The sequence below is a fragment of the Dermacentor silvarum genome, chromosome 4 (assembly GCF_013339745.2).
Source record: "Dermacentor silvarum isolate Dsil-2018 chromosome 4, BIME_Dsil_1.4, whole genome shotgun sequence".
In the NCBI taxonomy this organism is placed as follows: domain Eukaryota; kingdom Metazoa; phylum Arthropoda; class Arachnida; order Ixodida; family Ixodidae; genus Dermacentor; species Dermacentor silvarum.
Genome location: NC_051157.2, coordinates 164716203 through 164739927, shown reverse-complemented (window position 1 = coordinate 164739927; position 23725 = coordinate 164716203). Strand labels below are relative to the sequence as shown.

The 23725-nt window shown below is 48.3% G+C and overlaps 2 protein-coding genes across 3 annotated transcripts in view; both read right to left on the bottom strand.

The window, feature by feature from the left end:
• The window catches only part of LOC119450761 (venom metalloproteinase antarease-like TtrivMP_A), an 84730-nt gene extending 72548 nt beyond the window's left edge, over positions 1-12182 (bottom strand). The window contains exons 1-2 of the mRNA XM_037714267.2: positions 12029-12182; positions 4469-4632 (exon numbers count right to left, since the gene is read on the bottom strand). Coding sequence (XP_037570195.1) covers positions 4469-4632; positions 12029-12089 — 225 coding nt within the window. The 5' untranslated portion in view covers positions 12090-12182. The remainder of the gene's footprint in view (positions 1-4468; positions 4633-12028) is intronic.
• LOC119450762 (venom metalloproteinase antarease-like TtrivMP_A) overlaps positions 1-23725 on the bottom strand; it is a 689114-nt gene that overhangs the window by 288723 nt on the left and 376666 nt on the right. The window lies entirely within an intron of this gene.

The window sequence follows — 23725 nt, the reverse complement described above, 5'->3', positions numbered from 1 at the left end:
AAATTTTGCCAGAAGCTTGGCGACAGCCAAGTGGAAACCATTCGGTGGATTCAGGTGGCTTTCGTTGACGATGCTATGAGCAGCACACAGATTAAGGAGTGGTACAACCGGTTTAAAGACGGCCCGCACATCGGTGGAGAACAAGCCAGCGTTCCTGGTCGGCCATCAACATGGCGCTAAAGACCAGGTCATTACCGAAGTGAACGCTGTGGTGATGCGGGACCGTCGTATGACTATCCGAGAAATTGTGCAAAAGGTGGGCATCGGCACTTTTTCTGCACATTCCATTATGACGGAAAATTTGGCCATGAAGAGAGTTGCGGCGAAATTCGTGCCGAAACTGCCCACGGTGGAGCAAAAGCAACTTCGTGTTGAAGTCTCGCCGGACATGCTCGATTCCACAAGCAGTGACCCCGACTTCATGAACACCATAATAACTGGTGACAAGTCTTGGGTGTACGTGTACGACCCGGAAACCAAATCCCAGTCGTCACAGTGGAAGCAGTCCGCGTCACCAACACCAAAGAGGGCCCGCCAAGTGCGCAGCAACGTCAAACTGATGCTGACTGCTTTTTTGGCTCCCGCGGTGTGGTACACCACGAGCACGCACCACAGGGTCAAACAATCACCAAAGAATACTACAGGGATGACCTCCGTCGCCTACATGATGCTGTGCGGCGCAAGAGACCGGAGTTGTGGTCAACAGGAAATTGGCACATCCATTACGACAATGCTCCTGCACATTCCTCGAACTTGATTCAGCCTTTTTTGGCGAAAAACCAGACTCCTGTAGTTCAACAGGCTCCTTAGTCTCCTGATATGGCACCCTGCGACTTCTGGCTGTTTCCTAAAATCAAGAGGCCATTGAAAAGAGCGCGATTTCAGACAAGAGAGGACATTATGGCTGCAACGACAACTGAACTAAACTCCATTCCGATAGAGGCCTTCTCAGAATGCTTCCAACGATGGCAGCACCACTGGGAGAAGTGTGTGGAGTCTCAAGGAAACTACTTTGAGGGTGATTAGGTTTCCAACGCTCCAGTTATGCCAGTTTTTTCTTTCTTCGGCCAAAGGTTGGATACTTTTCTAACAGACCTCGTACATTATGATTCCGATAAAGAAAACTAATCTTCCTTCGAGTTCATAACAATGATGATTGGTGAAATTGGCCGCCTGTGAAAGTAACACGACGTAGGCGGGGCAATATAAAACTTTTTTATTCATGCTGCTTAAAAGCTTTTTATGCTCTGCCTTAATAAAATGACACGGGCATGACACTAGGAAAAAATAAATATTAGTAGGCATGGCGTGCTTACAAATGACTTCACAGAGCCAAAATACCCGGAAAATTATAAACATCATAAACACTTACCAAACGAATGGCACACGAAACATTTAGTTGTTATGTGGCTGGTTATGGTTGTTTGTGAGTAAAATGTTATTACCAGCCGACCCGACGTGTCATATGGGTTTCAACTCTTGCACCAACGTGGTGCGATGCCTCTGCTCCCACTGCGGCGCTGCTTATGAAGCCAGCATCAGAAGCTTCGAGGCAGCTGCCTGGGCGCTGCTCATTCTACCCAGCAGCAGTTGCCTTGCATGATGCGTCACAGCATGTCGCACCCGTTGCGCACTAATATCGTCCGAGGAGTCAGAGCGCAATGTCACCATTGCTTCGCCGATTGATCGAAACCGCTATTTTGAACTCTTTATTTTTGAACACTCATTGATGGTCACATGCAGCTTCTCTATATTGTTTCCTTCTAATTTCTGCATATTTTATCATTGAGAGAGATTTAATTCTATGTGGATGGCCTGCTAAATTCTGCGCGTTTATTAACACACTAATAACTATCTCAGGTGCTTATATGCGTAATTTATTGTAAAGACGGTGTATGACGCACACACTTTCAATTTAGCCTGCACATTTAGCACACAACGTTCTTTTTTATATAAAATATAAAGCACGTACATTGCTTAGTTCAGGGAACACATTGGGCAAAACTTGCTAGACGTCTTGAGGGAGATATGACAATGGACGGAAAGCTTGTTTTCTGCAAATATTTCCAAAGCTCGAAATTATGACGAAAACACTATGACTTCGCACCGCCATTGTACCTAATAAGTTCCCCATTGTCATGATTTTTGCGTTGTTGTAAAGCACAGTCCTCTCTCTTCAACATAGATGATAATAGCCATGTAATGCTTTAGAACACTTCATTAAACATTTGTCAAAAAGCTTTCGCTGGCGTACACATTTCAGCTTTTTCCCACGTGTAACGCTGATATTACCTCAAAATATCACCTTTGTTATGCCTCGTGTTCGTGTGAAACATTCGGCAAACTTCCTGCGTACTTTGCAAAACGATTTTAAGGAGAGATATGCCTCAGAGATCAATTTCCTGCAATTATAAAGCTTACTGAATAAAATACCTGTACTCTATAGTGTTCAATCTCCAATTTTAAAGGGTCCCTGAACCACCCCTCGGGCTCGTGAAATGCATAGTCCGCGGCTGGCATACGCTGCTGTGAACATCTCAGCGAAGTTTTGCGGTCGTACGCAGTGCGTGGAGCTCGCACGTGGAGCGCTAAGTCACCTTTCTCTCAAATGCTCTGTTTTCAAACTGGAGCCAGCTCCTCACTCTCTTTTGGACGCTTTATGCAGTAATAATGCGGATTCCTATACGCGTCTGCTATTGGTAGGTGTGCTCGGCTAGGCAGCGTAAATACCGCGGCCGCCGCGGGCTGATACACGAGTCCACTGGCTAAGCGTACTGTGGCTCGCTGAGGACAACCGCGTTTGACTTACGCTTAGCGCGTCGCAGTCACCAAAATTGGCGTGGCGTCCACGTTACCATCCAAAATGAAATTTCAACTGCGCGTCACGGTGACATTTGGAAGGCGCAGCATTGTGGCCACACCCGCTGCGCCCACGACCCACTCCGCCGTAGCCTTCGCAGTACAAGGAATTGGAGAAAGAACGGGAGCACTGCGGAGGCCGTGTTGGATGGCCAATAACGCCGCTTCTGCTGACGCATTGAAGCACTTTTTGTGGCAAAGTATTTCTGAAATAGACTCTTTCCACTTTATATGCCTTTCTTCACTTCTATAAAAAGTTGTTCAGGGCCCCTTTAGTACCTTTTCAATTTTTCGCCATTTTATGTACTGGTGCTTTGGTGAACATTCAAAGTGGGAAAAAGTATGGTCTCGTGCTTAGTTCGGGTTTCATACCAGGCATAAGCTAGCTGAATAAAAAAACCTGAACTTGCTTCTCAACGTAGCTCATTGCAAATATTCTCAACACAATTTTCTTTTATATTGATTATTAAAAACTACTGTGTCTGTCATTATCCAGAATCTCGGAGACTAATTTGTGGAAAATCAAATCACCGATATTGCTGAAAATTACAATTAGGCCTAAACTTTAGAATTTTGCACATCCTTGTGCCATGCCCAGAACCTGCTCAGCAGATCTCGAAGGAATCTCGAAGGCTGCACACGCACAGCCACATCAATGCTTTCTTTAACAATCTTTGTTAAACCAGTGTGTGGCTATATAACTGAGCATCTCAAAAGCAGTTCATAAATTTGGATGAGAACAGGTGGAAATTAGAGAATGAGTTGGTGCCGGATCCATCAGCACTAGTTCTCACACCAGCAAGGTTGACCAGCTGGGCATAACTTGTGATTGCAACCCTCATAAGTCGAGTATGAATGGACAAATGAAGGCCCTACAGCTATCATGCTTTCATTAGAACCTGTCCTTTCATAGAGAGACATCTCCTTACAAAATGCTCAAAGGTATATTTGCAAACAGAAGCTATGAAATAGGTTGTAAAAAATAAAATTGTCAGCCCTCGTTCCCCTTTAGAACTTGTAACACCTGTTTAATTAATTTGTGAAAAACGCACAATAACTTGCACCCAAATTGCAGCATGTACTGCAGCTAAGCTCCACTATTTTGTTTTTCTCATGCCATGCGGGGCCAACCAGCGGCACAGCCGCAATGTCATCGCGCGGCGCGTGAATGAATATATTCTGTCAAGAGCACCTGAATATACATGATGATGATGTATGAAGCGTATGACACAGATTCATGAACTGAAACAATTTAAACGAGGCTAAAATATGACGAACCAAGCTATTTCCATATCAACCATTGTGGCACATTCCAGGTAATACAACAGCAGCATCAGCAAGCGGTGAGCCACTCCTTCATCCCCTTCCAGCCCATGATGGTCTTTCTTAAGTACTTCAGAAAAACTATATTTATAAGCTATTTACTATTAGGTCCGGGGTTACAAGAGTATGGGCTCTTCGCGCGAATGAATCTGTGGCGTTTGCTTGGATGTGGTCTCAGATTCCTCTCTGACAACGGCCTGTGACAATGAGTACAAGTTTCAGTCTTAGCAGGCTATATGGCAGCGTACAAAAACAAAGCCCTAAAATTAAGTCGAAGCGTGCTCACGTGGTATGCTATGGGTACGCCGTCCCGAGTACTATGAATCAGAAATTCTTCTGCAAAGATAGAACTCTTCCGCAGCGTAAGCGTTATATCATCTGATATTTTAACAATCTTAGCATCGTCTTCAGATCGGCTTTCTAGCATTCTTGGGTAAACAATTGTAGCTGCTGAAATAAAAAAAATAATTGTAATTCAGTACACTCAAGGTTCGAAAGTCAGCGTCAATTTAGGTGTCTTTTGTAAAGGAGGAATGTAAAAGGGTAAAATATTTTATATGATGGCAAAAGGCGATATTTTATAGTATTACAGCAAAAATCTAAGTATAGAACAAAGAAATGTTGATATTGGATAACTACATATATATGAACTGGTAATGTTCTGCTGCTGTGGTGCCTGTAATACAAATTTTGACACTGTCGCTCCTCCAGCACTTTCCGACATTAACAAAACTAAGGAGGTGCTCATAATCTTTTGCTCAACAATAACGCAACAAAAAGCAGTGGTCCAGGCGATATTCCTAACACTTCCGTTGAACGCTACTGTGAGTGAAACGCACGTTTCCAAACACTTAATTTCAGGAAGTCACTTGATATATCTAACGTTCTATGCATTTGGAGAAGTGCTAACGTAGTCCCAGTGTTTATTTCTTGCAAATAATTTTTCATTACAGGCCAATAACGTACTTGTAAGTTACTAGAACACATTATTCACAAACATATTTCTTATTAGTTAACAAAGCATAACTTTGTCTTATCATAACAGCATGGTTCTCGGCCTTGTTTTTGAACAGTCACCCAACTCATTGGGTTTACTCATGATAGCGCAACGGCGCTATATGGTCGAGGACAACAGGACGCTATATCTAGAGATTACGCCAAAGCTTTCGACTCGGTCAGTCATAGGAAACTTCTTGTCAAGATTCTTTTGGTTATTATAAATCGCAATCTAATTACTTCGTTTGCTCACTACTTATATCATAGAAACCAGGACGTTACTTTTAACAAAACTAAGTGCTATACCGTCGAAGTTCAATCCGGTGTGTCCTAATGCTCTGTTATATGACCGCTTTCATTTTATTCTATTCTAATGACGGCGTGAAGGTCCCTCAAAGCACGCAAGTTAAATTAGGAGTATACGCAGAAGATTGTGTATTCTATCCTCAAGTCTCAAATGCAAGTGAACGGTTACTATAAAGTGATTGTTTTTCTAAGTTCTGTGATGGAGTGTTTCTTGGCTACTAACGACTAATTTAATGAAGACAGTCTAGATGACCTCGAACAACAGATTCGCGTTTTTCATATGGTTTCAGCGGGACTAACATCGCACACCTTGAAGAGTTTTAATACATCGTGATGAATTTCTTAGTTAACATCAAATGGCAGCAACACATAGGCCACATCCACTTGAATGCACTCCGCAAACTTGCATATTTAGAACAAACTTTAAAGGACGCTGCTAAGGATTGTAAACAAATTACACAAAAATCAGTAATGAGGCCAATTTTGGAGTATGCGTCCATTTTCTGGGACCCCTATTCTTCTTGTGACACTGACAATTTAGCATCTCTGCAGAAGAACACGATGAAATTTATATTAACAGGAATCACCATCACTTGTTACCTTCCTCACATGCCCATGGCTTCTCACTTGACCCACTTGCACACAGATGTTCGGGCGAAGACCTTGTCACCTTGCATAAGATCATACACGGGTCATCGGTTATTGGTGGCATCGGTTTTATCTGTGAATTGCCCTGAAGCACTCACCACCATAACATTGTTTTATTCCAACCACGCTTGAGTAGGTGTAAGTTTTTTATTTTTTCTATCAACAGTCGAACTCTGGAACGGTCTTGATGGCTCACGTCGACAATTACCTCCCGCGCAGTTTTTGAAAGACAGTCCCTCATTGTATATCTCATTAGTTCTAAGACCTGCTTGTGTACTGTTTTAATTTACTCTCATGTATGTACCCTTGAATATGCTCTTCTTTACACGCAATTTTCTTTTCTTACGACCTGCGCCTATATTTACTATGCTCATTTGTTGCTTGCTCAATCACGCAGTTGCTTCCTCACCCCTGCAATGTCTCGTAATGACATGCCAGTTTAAGGGGAAAAATACGATAGGCTAATGGCTAATACGTGAGCAACCTGAAGACAATATACAGTCTGAATTTGCGATTCCGCGTGGCCTATTAGAACTAAATGTTATACCCTAGTGCCTTGCAATGCGCATGCTACCTTCGAAGGATATATAGGGCAGAATATTATGTGTTTAATGTAGCAGACTTGCATGTGTTATCCTTATATTGCTGTATTATTAGGTTGTGGGTTTTATGAGAATAAAAGCTGCCTTAACCTTTCTCTCGACTGTTTACTAAAGGATAACATGTCGCATAAGCGAGCAGTTGCCTGAGCAAGTCTGAGCGCAATTATACCCTCACTAAGTAGGAATGACTCGCAGCTGCCTTCGCCGTTCAGAAATGTTGTTTCTACCTTCCCGGAAGGCAATTTACTGCGGTATCCTACCACCGTACTTTATGGTGACTGCTTCATCTGCGTTATTCTTCTGTTCAGCTTGCGCGTAGTACGCTCGACGGTGAACCTTTAAGGACACACATTTGTCATGTAATACAAGAGTAGCCGTCATTACGCTTTCGCATACTTTCTTCCCACATTTCTCTTGCGCCTACAGACTGTGGTGCTGTGAACTTCGACACTGCGTCAATTAACGCCGGTACTCAACGTCACTCAAAGGCGCATCATCCTCAGACCTATGCCCTCGTTGAAAGTATAAACGAATGGCCGACCAAGATGCTCCCCATGTATGTGAGTTCTAATCGCAAGGACTGGGACGACGTGTTAGACGACTTTCAGACCTTGCGCGTACAACACAGCGAAACATGAAACCACTTCTTATAGCCCCTTCTACGTCCTGTGCGCAAGATTATGGCGAAGCTTTCTGAATACGCTCTTTCCTTTGACTCTGTACAATGACAATTCTTTATCAAAGAGCCCATGTCTCGTTGAGGAATCCAGCTGAATTGCCTGTCCTCGTAATCTGGCCTCACAAAGTTGGTCGAAGGATCGATAAGACAACCATATCGAACTAGTCTCGTTCAACCACAGGGCACTTGATTGGTGCTTATTGGGACCACGAAATACAGGAGCACATTGCACGAAAAACTTATGTCACTTAATTCCGGCGATTCGCTGATCTCGGCTTTTTGAGTGAGCTCACTGAACTAATAGATGTCCTCCTTCTCAATGATCGGCAGTTCAGTAGTGCTCAGGTGACTCACGTTGCTCGCCTGAAACGTTTCTTCACTGGTAATTTATCTTGACTCGCCCCGCGGGGAATATAATGGGAATACGAGTGAATAGAGCGAACACGACGACGACAAGGAGCTCTGGCGAGCAGACTGTGCGAACAATATGGGCCTTTTTCGGTAAGTAAAGCCATTATCTAGGGACATATCTGCTTTTAAGGTTACAGCCAGGCCTACATTTCGATAAGAACTTCCCCCTTCAAATAAAGCTTAAACAATTTGCAATGACCCCCTCCCCATATTTACAGATGCATTTCTACCGGCAGTGATAGAACTGTGACTAGGCTCTTGGATTTTGCTACATGATGCGCAGCACTAGGAGACCCATTGTCCGAACATTTATAATCACGTCTCATGTACCGCAATGTTTGTAATGTGGACGAGCTGTTTCACTAGTTTTCGCAGCGCTGCTAAAATTACATTCTCATGCCAGCTATCTCAACTGGCCCAAGTGTTTATGACGTTCTTAAATCACTAATCGCGCTGCATTGAGTTACGTATTCTAGATCTCGCGTAACTCCCGAGGATAAGAATCCCGCTATAACGGATCCTCAGCAAGGAACAGTTGGCAGAGCGATGTCGTATGCATGCCGAAACGGCTCGATAGTTTTTTACTGCCACGCAAAAAGGTTTATCAGTGCCCGCTCTCCACTGCGCAAATAAATAGATGCTCACCTCAGCAAGGAAGAGTTGGCAGAGCGATGCAGTTTTACTGTTTATCATGCGAGTAGCGAGGGCCTGAGCGATCGGCGTCTGAGCCATCTTGTATTCCTTCGGAACGGGGCAGTACGTGGCTATTCAGTACTTTCGGAAAGCAGTTTTCCGAAAATTCTGTTCGGCATAATAATGCATTTTTTCCGCGTACACGTCACTTTAACGTCGTGAGTTTTCGCGGTTTTGTGAGGTCGCATGACAGACAGGCGAAGTGGGAGTAGCCAGAAAACATTAGCCGAATAGCAGAGGGCTAATAGTGAAAAGGAGTCGAATCAGGAATGAGTACTTTTCTTTTGTGCAGTTTAATCATGATTAATCAGTGTGTACACGTTATATCAAATGGGGAGCTATCGCGGTTTTCGTGACGTCGCGTGACAGACAGGCGAAGTTGGGAGTGGACCGAAAATGTTTTGACCAATCGTGGAGGCTGTTTGCAAAAATTGGAATCAACACAGTTTGGAATCATTTTATGTTATAGCGCCCAAGAAAAATGACCTGAACGAATCAAGTGAGCAGTGGTATTAGCGAGCGCAGTGCGTTGACACTTTACCAGAGTTCTTTATGCACACAAAGGCGAGAACATGCTGACCTGCGGGATCCGACAATGGCGTCAAAACAGTTGGTCGGGCGGTGAGTCGCCTGCTTGTACTTGTAAAGAGCAAGAGATGGTAGAAAGGTGGCGTTTTATTTCTGAGTTATTGTTTTCATCCTGACAACCAGCAGATGACACAGCGCCACTGGCGCTGTTCGGTGATATGAATCACGATAATTACAGTCGCTCGATCGTTCAATTTTTGAAATCTACGATTATTTGTTTGTCGCGTGGAAATGCTTCGAGGGAATAGCCATCGGAACAGTATCTGGCCAAATACGCGCTTACGCACTCTCTCTACTTCCTCGCTTGTTTGTTGCCGTGGAGCATGTTCTCTCCTTCGTCGGGCCCAGCTAGGTGTGCTTTGACGGCCCGATATACCTTTTCGTCAAGCGGTCGTGATTTTTCATGTCCATTGCCACTGATACTTGCAACTCAATACCAAAAAAAAAAAAGAACCACAACAACGTCAATGGATCCATGGGTTGCCTGCACGCTTGAAAAGCTGCCAAAACTTTTCGTATGCAGCGTCACCAGAAGTGCTATTTTCACAAGATCGCATGTGGTTGTGCAAGGTGGGGTGCTTTTGATAAGATGTCAGGCCACTTGATTCCCTAAATCATGACGTTTGGGCAATACACAAAATCAGATCATTGTATAGCTGTCGGTAGCAGTTGCTTCACTCACTGGCCAATTGCAGTAGGGAATGCATGCTCGCGGTTTAACAGAAAAAATTAAGTTTGACGGCGGCTCAATCTCTAGTTGAAGTCGATAAAAGCCAAATTCTTCCTAAGTTAGTTGGTCTTGAGAATGGGTGTATGAACTCTATAGTTTACACTTACAGGCCCGCAGCGTCTCAAACAATACCGTCGGCGTCTTCGACCAGAGGCGCAGCGGCCCAACGACAGCGTCTTAGCTCTTGAACTGCTACTTCCAAGGTAACATGGCAACCGACCCTCGCACACCCCCTACCACTCCCGAGTATGATATTATATGGTGTTTAGCCACTCGATGTCAATACAGCAGCTAAAGAACCATTCGTTTCACTTATGTTATCTATAGAAAAGTCAGCTAAACATTTATTACTGGTATATACAAACATGCAATCTTCTAATAATAGGTACAGCGAATATGCCCAACTTGGTAGGAAAGCAATAGCAAACTAGCTTGGTAGATCGGCCCAAACTTTAAATGTCGTGATAATTTATGAGTTTTGGGTGAATTCTGAATCGGGAGAAAGCTAGGACGAAGAATTTTTGTCAATGCAGCATGAAATGTCCGGTGAACCATTGCGCAAAGAAAACTCGGCAAAAGCTGTAGAGCAGAAGGAAAAATACGCGGTGGTCGAAGGCAGAATACGGTAGCTGTTACGAGAGAAGAATGTGCGAGAGAACCTTATCACTGGTACCACCAGTACCTTTACAATCGGGGGCACCGGTACTACCAGTACCAGATATATCTTGGGGATCGGCGCACATTTTCAGACCGCACAATCTGTGGGTTCGGCCCAAGAAAGCTACTAGCAACACCCAACATGGAAAAGCTGGGTTTGCTTGCAAATAGAGTATTTGTATTTAAAAAGCACCGAAGCGCACTACTAAGCATGTCGGGCTGTCCAGCGCAGCTTCCTCGGTCGGCGCAGCTCGTGTTGTTTTGCATGCCCATCGCCATTGCATCTCGAGGCAAATACAGAAAATCAGTTTTGCTGTTTTCGTGGGTTTTGTGCACGGTTTAAAGTTCCCCATAATGTTTTGAATGCCATGTCCTATCCGTGTAGTCCGTGTAGTCAATGCAGCCAATCCGTGTAGTGTAGAATCCGTGTAGTCAATTGCGCAATGCCTGGTGTTCTGGCGGCATTTTTACGCCGGGTAGATCCTTGAAATAGCGCCAGTCGCGTAATGGGCGCCAATAGTTGCGGCACAGCTGTCGGCAGTAGTTAACACACTGGTGCAAAAAATGCAGTGAAAATGCGAATCAGTCGTAACAGCGACGCTTCAGAACCGCCGCAGACGACCAAGCTTATCACGCTGGGTCCTCGGCGCGTCTCATGCAGCAGCCGCTCGTATGTGGCTTCACCGGCGAGCTTCAGATTCAGAGAATGGGGTTTATACTTCTGACATGAAGAAAAGATAAACTTGGGAAAGGGAGAAATCGCAGTTGCAACTCCGTGAGCACTGGTACGCGAATCTGCGGATGGGATGGCGTGTTTTGATTTATTTCGTCGCAAACTTACCTTCACTCTAAACTAAAACAACTTCACAATTAGCATGATTGTAGTGCATCACAGTGGAAAACCCACCTCGCCAAGTAAACGAGAGGTGTCTGAAAGCCCTGGGACTGTTAATGAAGCTCTGCTACAACACCATTGCCGTTTGTACATTAGGTGCGCTGTCAAAATCTGTGTGCATTGAATTAATTTTTTTTCTGTAAACAGCGAAACAAAGGCATACTGCAGCATCAAGCATAGTGCGAAAATGAAATTTCGACGTAAGTGGACGCATATATATCTAGCGCCGAGAACAAGTAGGAGGTGGTCATGGCCCTGAGCAGTGGTGGCGTGTTCCGGCTCACTGCTCGTTCATACGCTGATTCCAATGCAGAATACTTCTCCGCTAGAAAGAAGCTAGCACTGGCACAATAAACGGCTGATTGTCAATGACGCGCATTACACATCGCAACTGTGTATGAGACGCCATGTTCACTGGTTCTGGTTAGGTTCCGCAGCGCTTAACCATAGCGAAGCGTTTCGCTGCTTCAACTAGACACAAGGCAAGCTTGAAAAATCTGAAATTATGACGCAAACACTACTTACATTGTGCAGATTATCAGTATATTTCATGGGGAAATAGTTTAGAAGAACGCAACTGACGTAGCTCGGAAAACAAATCGAAATGTGGCTACAAATACTAATGCTTAAGCAGTGGTTACCTGTTTTCGCGTGAACAACCGCAAAGAAGACCACAAGGCAACTCAGTGCACTTTGTATCATGATGACTATAGGCCAGCAAATGGATGCTCAAGAATATTGTCGTGTATTTTATAGAGACTATACAGTGTAGTATGAGTACATATGAACTCCAGGTGAGAAAAGAAGGAAAATGCTACTGGGATTCTAGAGTGTAAGCAGTGATCCTAACATGAAATAGTAAAAAGCTATCTCCTAAAGATCGTGACATCATACAAGGCATTTCAAAGCATTAAAATGTCAAGAGATCATGCATTGATATGTCGATGAAGGTTACCGGGCTAAATGAAGTGTTCTATCTATCCTTGAAAAAAATTGGAGAAGTTCTCACTAAAAGGTGGTTTTAAATGACAAATCAGTCCTGGGGAAATGCAGATGGTGAAGGAAGTTTCGCGAGAGATAAATTTGTTATTCTCTTCTCACTTTTAGAAAGTTACAAAAAAAGCACTACTCGCATCTCAGAAATAGATTTTCGCAGTTGAAGCAAAAAAAAAAAAGCCGACAACACCTACGCACTTAGGAGTTGTGAATGCTAAAGTAGTATTGCACAACTGAACGCCGCTGAGCGATCCTTCGAGTTATGAACTCCTCACGGGTAAGCGAGCGCGTTGGGACGCTTGACGCGTTTTAACGCGACAGCGTTAAGGGCCCCGTGTTGCACACAATCCGGCGTCGATGTCGGCGTCGGCGTGAGAATCGGCGTCTGGCAAAAATAATCATACCAGACTACATCATTCCGAACCACCCCGACCGGGCGGGCTCTCCTCGTAGCGCAAGGTGTTAGTGAACAAAAATGGAATTTCTAAAAAAAAATCCGTCAAAAAAATCGTAAAGTACGACTTAACCACAGCCTAGAGACGTGATTGCGTCGCATGGTAATTTGCATATACGAGAAAAAAGCCTGATAAGCAGCCAGGGATATTTGAAGGCTATCTCGTTCCACTCTTAAAGGCGAAGCTTAAGCGACCTCCAATTCTGATCGTGTTTCGCTGAACTTTCGTTCTAGGCAACATTGAGGGGAATGTTCAAAACCGAGCCTTTCTAAATTTTGATTGGGCACCATTTCGCAGAAAATACGGTGTCGGTGTCGGCGTCAACGGCGTCCAATAACGCAATCTTCCACTCCACTCTCAAAGGCGAAAGCTTAAGCGTACTCCAAGTTATTGATTTGGTCCTACCGAGGCGCAGTTAGAACGCAGTCGAGAGCTTGCGCGGACAAGGGACGAGCGGATAACACAGGCTTCCGAGATAGAGGGTGATTTGGCGTCGCGGCGATGCCTCTCCCCTCAAGCAAAACCGGGCGCGCTAGTGCGAGAGCACGTGTTCCTTTTCGCCGGCTATGCTCCGTAGAGGCGCGCTCGTGCCGTGGCGTCACAGCCAATTGGAATATAGGTGCCGTTTCGCTCCTACAGACGCGGGACCCAGGGTTTTTCTCAACCAGCCAATTGACGTCTCTCAAAAATATTGTCCTTGTCCGGGTATACAACACGGGGACAACTTTCTCTCCCGCCTGCTATAGTAATTTAGGTTAACATTGCGCTACTTGGAGAGGTCAAATATTTCGACAACTTGAAGCGCCGTCAGTTTAATTAGGCACAAATAGGTTTTATGCGTTATGATTCTTAGGGTACTTCACGTGCTTTCCTTTGGCTAGCTATCTATCCTGTGTATACGCACACCGTTAGCAAATATTAGCCAAGATTGGGGTTTTTGACGCTCACGCGGTTTGAAAAACCCCTTGCACTAAACAATTACTCTCGCATGCTGGAGTAAATTGCGCTACATTACATCGTTTTACTACCATCTTTAAAAATAGTAGTAAAAGGATGGCATTAGCCGACTTCAAGACGTACGGAATAGTGAATAAGCGAAATTTCACGTGAATAGAAACCATCCATAGGGATGGTTAAAACCACGTGATTTGGAACGTTTCTGAAGATCACGTGATTAAATACTCCCAATATAACCCACAAGCCCTAACAAGCTCCATTCCTTCCAGTTAAGCTTATGCTCTGGCGACAGGCACGGCCACGCTATTGGAAGACATTTCGCGGCGGAGCATCGGCCGAAATATTGCTGTGTTGATTTAGCGGGGGTCGAAGAGAATCACGTACGGTAAGCGCACAACTGAACAATTTGGACGTACAACTGAACAATTTATAATTGTCAGTTTTCTGAGCAGTGAAATCTGTGTACGCAGCATGGCCGTAGTTGTTTGTTTACTCGTGCATGCAAGCAGTATGCCTGTTTCACTTCCGCCAAAGCTCCAGCTGCCGTAGCAAACCAACCATCGTGACGTTTTGTTGTCTTTGTTTCCTACGCTACAAGGAAATGTGGTTCCCCCGATTCAAGATGAGGCAACATATTCTCTAAACGCGACACTTGGCGCCATAACCGGTTAGCTCTCAGGAATAATTCTCAGAATAGCCGGAAACACTTCGTGAAGGAAAAAAAAACACTGTCCGACGATCCTCCCCAACTACCTTCACACGGATGAAAAAAATATACTGCCGTTCTTACATGGAAAAAATTCATAGCCCTTCCACTACTCTGAAGATGGAAGCCAGCGAAGCTGTGACTATGGTGGGTCTGCTATATTACATATTGCTATAGTGAATTTATATTCTATCATTATTGACTATATTGAGCGAATAAAGAGACAGACACTCAAAGATCCTCGTGTTCTTCATTTATTTTGTAACCATGGTAACCAACGCCTTGTGATCACCGTGGTAAACGGTGACTGGTTTAACATAACCACCAAACCCATGCCGCCCATGGCCCCATGAGTCCAAGGGTCAACTTATGATGTCGCTAGGGAAATGCGTATGTCAAGAGAGAAAGAGAGACAGCCATTGGCTGGTAGACTACAATGTTTCATCACTGATGTTGCGGCACGCATCATCATGAACTAGCGGTTGGGCAACAGCGCTAATACCTCTGGCGCGTTGTTTTTGTCTCTTTGGGTCCCACGTGTGACAAGGCTAGTTCAAGGGCACGTTACAGGTCCCCGAGCCCACAAGAGTATGTACCATTGAGCATTGGACCCTCTCTGCACAACTACCAGGATCAGCCCACGTGACAGGGGTATGTGCCATTGGGCATGGACCCTTTCTGCATTATCGACAGGATCGGCCCACTTGCTTCTGCTACGCGTCGTTTTGTCCGGTGTTGCGATCCGCCAGAACCTATCCATACACGGCTTCGCTTTTCTTCCAGCTAGGACCGTCTTACGGTGCGCCGCGCCTGTTTCGCAGTTGTCAACATCACCATGTAAAAAGTCGGTGATAGTGGCGTGGCATCAAGAACGTATCGCGAACCACGCTCAGCATCCTCATTAAAACGTGCCTTGTCAACAAAATGCGTTTTTGCGTAATTCGTAATTCAGTTGCCTTCAGCTGTGCCGGTGGTGCACAGTTGCATCATGTATTCGGTGCGTTTGAACAAAACAACCATCATTCGCGCGTATTTAGCGTTGTTAGCACATATCATGCGGCTTGTACTATAAAGGACGTAGTCAACTTCACACCAAGGCCGTGGTGCTTGTAGCGTTCCGCAGTAAACATGGCAATGGGACTGCGATGTTTACGTTTAGACACAGCGCAAGCATTGGCCAGTCGTCAGACTCACTCTACTTCACTGTTCAATCTACTTCACTCTACTTCAGTGTTATACTTCAGCTCGGCCTTAACATGTTTGACAGTGTGCCAATCCGCCCAGTATGTTTACGCTCTGTTACTGTTTTAAGACTGATACTTGGACTAGTTGGTTGAAATGCGTATTTGAACGGCAACGCAAACAACACACGTACGCAGAGAACAAGGAACATAATACATAGCACTGAATTCGCAACTGAACTTTATTAGAAGAATCGAAAGAATAAATAGATCAGTAAATCAATATTTGAAAGTTCAACATGTATGTACTTTGCATGCAGCGCTGCACAGTATCAAAACATGTGTTCTGATACTGCTGGAAAATTTATGGAAGCGTTCGCTTTAATCATTGCGGTTACGTTTACTAAACAGTCTTAACACCTGTAAGCTGCCACTTGGGCTACAACAGACACCGAAGTTACAGGCTCCGGGCCTCAAAGTCACCAAACTATGATTTAATACTGTGCTTTAAAATGTGATTGAAGTTGCCTTTGTGCATTGCGCCTCTGCGGGAATGCCGGCACCAGGGTATGCAAAACTAAATTTTGACTACCCGCCGTGGTGGCGTAGTGGCTTTGGAAGCCCGAGGGTGCGAGATGAAATCCCGGCTGCTACGGCCGCATTTCAATGTGAGCGGAATGCAAGAACGCCAGTCTACCGTGCAATGAGGTACGGTAAAGTAGCCCAGATGGTCAAAACTATAATCCGGACTCCCTCACTACGACGTGCCACATGTTCACATTGTCGTTTTGGCATCTAAAACCCCAGAAAAAAAACTAAAACACTCTTCGTGCAAAGGTACATCCCGTTTTTCTTTTCTTTCTTTCTGGGGCTTTATGTTTTATCCGCGGCCTCCCGCAAAAAACACTGCATAAATTGCTGCGCTTACCTTTCTGCTACTGTGCAGCAGACGAGAGCGGAGGTCGATAGAATAGTAGAGAACAGATGGGGAGGAGGGGGGGGAGGCAGAGAATGGGTAGAAACCGAGGCAGTACGACTGAATTACAGCGCTGTCTCGCTTCCATTGGAGTTCCCATACAAGTGGGAAGGTGGGAATAGGGAAGGCGACGTGAGAAGGCGAGCAAACGCTAGTACTAGGCACGAATGCTGTTGCGGACAAACTGGATAAATTTAAGGTTCAATATACGGTGTGGTACGTTTCTACAATTCCTGAAAAATAAACGCCGTGCGAATTCTCAAGCGGACAGCCGACGTACGGCGTGCACGCAGACGCAAAGCCGCATTAAAGCACCGCAGCGTCAAGGTGGCACGTGGAACTGTCCCGCCGCGGTAGCATTGTAGATTACAGGTCACCGCGGCAGCTGCATCTAGACGGGGGCGAAATGCAAAAGCACTCGTGTACTTAGAATTAGGTGTACGTGAAAGAACCCCGAGGTCAAAATGCTGCGCTTTACGTAGATGTCAAGTGTAGTTAGACCTGCCTGTTTTTCCCCTTTGAGGTACTATGCAATATACATTCCTTGTGACCCATGTGAACAGTACTCGCTGGCACTTAGTGTTGGGGCAAAAATGTCCATATTTATTTATGTCAATAAAAAGTTGTCGCAGTTTCACCTGAAAGGCGAAGCATCAATTGCGATAGCAAATTTGTGGAGAGCTATACGGAGTAGTGATAGTAGCTTTATCAGCTGTTTAAACTTGGACATGCAGCAACACCGGCAACACGCAGAACTGTTGTCGACGCCGTCGGCGTTTTGCCCGCGTTCGCACAAAATGCGTGCGGCATTGGTGACTGTTGCCGGAGCCTCTGATATAAATAGGCACTTGGTGCCGCAGCTAAATGTCGCTGCTTCTCTTCCCTCCCCCTCCCCCCCACGGCCTTTCGTGCGTCGGAAGAAGGCGCGTTTGCTCTTCATATATGGTGATTGTAAAGGAGGAAAGATACGCCTACTTCTGCAGCCCTTAAGGGAGCACGGCGCAGAACGCGCGTTTGTTCTCCGCCGTGGGTTCACTCCCCGTGAAAGCGCGCGTCCCTCGCGCCCTTTCACTCGCACATACAGCGTTCGGCGGCGCGCGGCGACGATTTCATCTCCATTGACGTCATACGGAACCTCACGGCGATGGCGACGGCGACGGCAACGGCGACGACGACGGCGACGCCGATGGCAGAAATCTGCTTTGGAGTGTCCATATAATTGCTATCGCAATAAAACATTATTCACTGTCGCCAAAAATTTAGCAATTAGTGCAGCGTTCATTTCAACGCAAATTTTGCTGAGGAGCGCCAACCTTCTAACGAAGGTAAAGGGACAAAAACGTTGTTGCCGCCGCTGTTGCCGTTCTGTCCTGCTCGACGGTGCTTTCTCGGCTGGAGCACCTCGGGAGACGCGGGTTTCTACGGCTCAGAAACGACAAAGTGGCGTCAAATCCCTGTCAACGCTATACCCAGCCGCCTCAGTAGTAGAACTAGGATAGCGTTGGGCCTTTCGCTGCTGACAAGAGCGTTGTGCGCCTGCCGTTAAAAGCACACTAGCTTTTCTCCTCAAGTTCTGTACGCATGCGGTGGAGGAACGCTGCCGGAGCTCGGAGCCAACGGAGGCATCCGCATCGAGCTCCGTGATTTTCCGACTTTCTCGCCGTAAATGTTCTTCTAGGTAAATGCTTTTTGCACGAGTGGGTGCGTGAAGTGTTTCCCAAACCGTGGATATCAATTTCACGTGCTTTCTGACGGCTATTCTCAAGTGAGAGTTTCTTTTTCCCTCGACCACATTTTCTTGCCCGACGGTTGGGCCTAGCGCAGTTGCGCGCCTAGGCTCAGCGCGGCCGCGCCTTCTCTCGCGGCCACCCGCCTTTCCTACCGCACCCGGCCGCCCACCGACTTGAAGTGCGTAGTAGAAGGAAACACAATCTCGACCGACGAATGGGAGGACGACTCTTGGCAGCCGCCGCCCGGTTTTCGTGCCCAGGAGAAGCGAAGGCTCGAGCTTCGCCAAGCCACGCCGGACCCGAAGGACGCCGAGCAAACGCGGCCACCTCGCAACGATCCGAAGCCACGACCGCCGCCCCAGCGACGACGCGGCCCCTTGCCCAGGATGCCTGCCGACGCCATCCACATCGTGGGACGGCCCAAAGCCCCAATCGACCTCACGAAGCTACCGCCCTGGCAACTATACGAAGCCCTACTCAAAGAAGCGTCGTTACTGGACCAGCCGCCGGCGACCCGCGACCAAGTAAGGGTCCACCCTACCAACAATACATTCACTCTAAGCGTGCAAGACTCAGCTCAAGCAAAGACGTATCTCCAAGTTACGTCCCTAAAATTCGGGGACCAGGCCATCGAAATTCACATTTACGCCCCGCCGCCAGACGATGCGTTTCGTGGGATCATGTTCCAAGCTTTCGACAATTTTTCCAATGAAGAAATTCTGCAAGACCTACAGGAGAGCAACCCGAATATGCCCGTGGTGGGCGGCCGCCGTATGGGACGGACCAGTCACATACTCGTCACGATGCTCGAGGATCATCTACCCCGATGAATGTTTTACCACGGCGTGCCTCTACCCTTTCTATCGGAAGGTGGAAGCCTGCTTCAGTTGTCGCAAGGTGGGCCACCGAACCAACGTGTGCCCTCATCTCACACGCAACCGATGTTCCCGTTGCGGCGAAGACCACCCGCCGGCCCCGCAAGACGCCCAGCCGACATGCCAGGCCCGCTGCATTGTTTGCAACGGGCGGACACACCACATACAGTTCGAACTGTAAATATCGCTTCGTGAAGAAGCCAACGCCATCCGGCCCAAACTCGAAACGATCTAAATCGCCTCAACGACCGTCGATCCTACGAACCGGCCGCTCGCCGTCCCGCGATCAGTCTTTCCCGCCTCTCGGCCAACTGCCGCTGCAAGAACGGGCCAGTCTCTCGAGATCCCGCACCAGCAACAGATCTCCGTCCCGCTCGAGGTCCCGCTCGAGGACCCCGTCAACCAGCCGCTACTTCTTGGCCTCGTCCTCCCGGGGCGCTTCGACGTCGGTCGACTGTTCCGTGGATTCGACCACGGGCTCGTCGCAGTCGTCGTCCGGCCCCACGAAGGTTGCCTGGGCCCAAGGACCTCCGTCTTTGCTGAAGTCGTCGTCACAGGACCCGTCGCAAGACACACAGGTGAGGGAGCTTGTCAGAGAGAATACCTCTCTTAAGACCCGATGGTCCTCGCAGCAGTCCCACATCTCAACACTCCTATCCCAAATAGAAAACCTCACTCAGCACATGCAGTCGCTCGACTCCAAATAGAATAGGGCCCTCACCCAACCGCCGTAACAACCACCGTCCCACAGCAGCAGCAGCCGCAAGCCGCCGCTGCGGGAAAGCATAAAGACACCACTTCAACTGAGTCGCTCCAAATAGACGCATCCATTACAGGGACAGTCACGAAAGCCGTAGCTGAGGCATTCTAAGCCAGCGACGCAAAGCTCGAAGCCCGCTTTAACGCCTTGGATGCGAAATTCGAGACCAGTCTCAATACCATGCAACAAGCCATAGATGCCCGCTTCGCCAATCTAGAGCTGGCAATCGGCAACACGCACGCTTCGTACAACACTCTGAAGCAATACACAGAAAATGCGCTCGCTAGCGTTCATAGCATCTCGGACGCCACCGCTCCTCATCGCGCAGTCGCCCCTCCACGCCGCAAGGGGCCACTCCCATGAATTATCATGGACTCGTACCAATCTGATCGTATGGCAGTGGAACTGCAGGGGGTACCGCAAAAAACGGAGCCATCTGCACCAGCTCGTAAAGAAATTACAAAGCGATCCGCAGGCAAACACTGAATCGATTCCGGACGTCATCGCGTTGCAAGAAACGTCCGCCCCAGCCACCCTTCCTAGCTACGCGGCCTACCAGCAGCTCGACCCGCACGGCTCCCCTTGCACTTCCACGCTTGTACACAACAACCTCACGGCCACACAGCACGATATAGAATACACAGACATCCCACACACTCTCGTCGAAATCCTACCACGAAAACACATGGACCGGTCGCTATTCGTTCTGAACGTTTATTGTTCCCCGCGAGCAGCCGTAGAAAATTTCTCTCATCTTTTTCGCAAAACACTAGCACTCGCCAGCGACGCGCAACTGCTCGTGCACGGCGATTTCAACGCACTGCCACCCTGACGGGCTACATGCACACAAACCCCCCAGGCAGAAAGCTATGGTTCCTCGTGCAGGATCTGCGCCTTACTTTGCTAAACGACCCACAACAGCCGCCCACCCGAATAGGCAACAGCGTATGCCGCGACACCTCGCCAGACCTCACGTTTTGCAAGAACGTGACGCGAGCATCCTGGAAGAACACGGGCCTACTTGCGGCCAGCGATCACTACATCCTTGCGACCACAGTGCAGACATTCGTCTGCAAGAAGCCCAAGCCCACGGCACGCATCACGGAATGGCCCAAGTTCCGCAAGCTGCGCGAAGAGCAAGCCCCGGACGCCATTACCGACCTCCGCGACTGGATCTCATTTTTTGCACGGGCACGTGAACATCACGACGCGCGAGATAGAAGCGACCGCCACCGATTCGCCTACGACTGACTCTCGTCTTCTGCACATGTGGGATGCGCATGCGAGCCTCCTCCGCAGGTGGCGACGTAAACGACACAACAGGACGCTGCGCCGCCGTATCGAGGCACTCGCACGCGATATCAAAAGCCACAGTCACGCCCTCGCGCGGCAACAGTGGGGCCAGTTGTGCGACGGCCTGAACGGGCAGATGAGCAGCAAGAAAACGTGGCACCATCTGCGTCACTTGCTCGATCCCGGCACTTCAATGTCGTCAGCCCAGAAACAGCTGCAACAGCTCCTGCACAACTACCCGGGAACGGACGCCGATTTACTCGACGAGCTAGCCGACCGCTACGTGGGCCTTGCCCCACCGAATACACCGCCACCACCGTTTCCCCCTTACAATGGCGATCCAAACCCCACGCTTGACGCCGATTTACGGAGGCCGAAATGTACGCGGCTCTTCTCAAACTTCGCACGACCTCGGCGCCCGGTCCCGACGGCGTTACAAAGTACTAAGAAACCTCGACAAGAAATCGGTTGTCGCACCCACGCAATATGGAAACGAGTGCTGGCATTCGGGCAAACTACCTCAAGAATGGAAACACGCGAAACTCGTGCTCATCCCGAAACCGTGCAAAAAGATGGATATCGCCAACTTACGTCCCATCTCGCTCACCTCGTGCCTCGGCAAATTGATCGAACACGTAGTCCTCGCCAGACTGCAAACTTACGCGGAAGAGAACGACCTGTTTCCACCGACGATGCTGGGGTTCCGTGCCCATCTTTCCACGCAAAACGCACTCGTTAAAACACATCACGACCTACTTCGGACACCGCCTCACGCGGGAACACGCGCCCTGCTCGGCATCGACCTCGACAAGGCCTTCAATACGGTGCAGCACGCGGCTATTGCCTCGAACCTTACCGCCATACATCCGGGCGAGCGCACGTACAATTACGTATGTGACTTCCTTTCAAACCGAACGGTAGAGCTCTCACTGGCCGGCGGCCTCACGTCCGCACGAATGAACCTCGGGGACAGAGGCACCTCTCAAGGTGCAGTCCTCTCCCATTTCTTTTCAATCTGGTCATGAGTACACTTCCGGCCTCACTCGAAGAGATCCCCGGCTTACGCCACACCATCCATGCCGATGATATTACACTGTGGACGGCCACGGGCTCGGACGGCCAGATTGAAGAGACCCTTCAACGTGCTGCTGACGCCGTCGTTCACCACGCAACGCAGGCAAGCCTGAAATGTTCGGAGAGCAAATCTGAACTCTTGGTGCTTAGACCTCCCGACCGCCGCAAGATCAAACACCGCCCTTTACCGACCATCCAAGTCTACGTAAATGGCACGGCCTTAACGCAAGTGAACCACATGCGAATCCTTGGTCTTCACGTCCAAACAGGCCAATACAACACCACCACGCTCGGCCGGCTGACCGTTGCGGTCACAGACGGCCCGTCTCATCGCACGCGTGTCTGCCCGCCGGCAAGGCATGCTCGAAAAGGAACTTCTCCAACTCATTCACGCCTTCGTGATATCGCGCATCACTAACGCCCTACCGTACCTCCGCCTTTTACGAACCGAAAAGGACAGAGTCGAACGACTCATTCGCAAGGTCTACAAGCTAGCTCTAGGCCTTGCCCCCACCACCTCCACGACACATCTCCTGAGCCTCGGTCTTCACAACACCCTCGACGAATTGATTTAGGCACATCGCATTGCCCAAATACAACGTCTTCGCGGAAGCAAGACCGGCCGGTGGATCCTCGATCGTATCGGCCTCACTGCATCGCCATCTGGCCAAGACCCGATCTGCCTACCTTCTCCGATACGACAATGCTTTGTAGTAAAACCACTACCGAAAAACATGCTGGCCGGTCACCACGACGGGCGTCGACAGGCGAGGGCGCAGGCCCTGCACGAGACCTACGCCTCAAGCACAGAGGCAGCATATGTAGATGCGGCCCGTTACACTTCGCAGTCGAAAGCGTACGCTCTCAGCGTTATGGCTATCCGCACTCCCTCGGACACGACCACTGCCTTACGCATCGCCGGCTCCGTCCGCGCCCTAAACCCCACCGAAGCCGAAGAAGCGGCTATCGCGCTTGCGGCATCTGCCGGTTACACTACAGTACTTAGCGATTCGAAAACCGCGATATTTCACTTTGCTCGCGGCACCGTCACCCCTGGCACCCTACGCCTTCTTCAACCCCTCGCTCGTCAGCCTGACGACGAGGACCCCCCACCCATCTCGCTAGTTTGGGTCCCTGCACACGCGGGCAACCCGGGAAATGAGGCCGCCCACCGGCAAGCTCGAGGATTCGTCAACCGAGCGGCGGGCAGTGCCACGGATCCCGAGGAGGGCCCCGGCGAGCCTCTCACTTCGTATCACGAAATCGTGCAACACTACCGCCTCGCTCGCCAAACAAAACCGCCACTGCACCCCAAACTCACGAAACCCCAGCAAA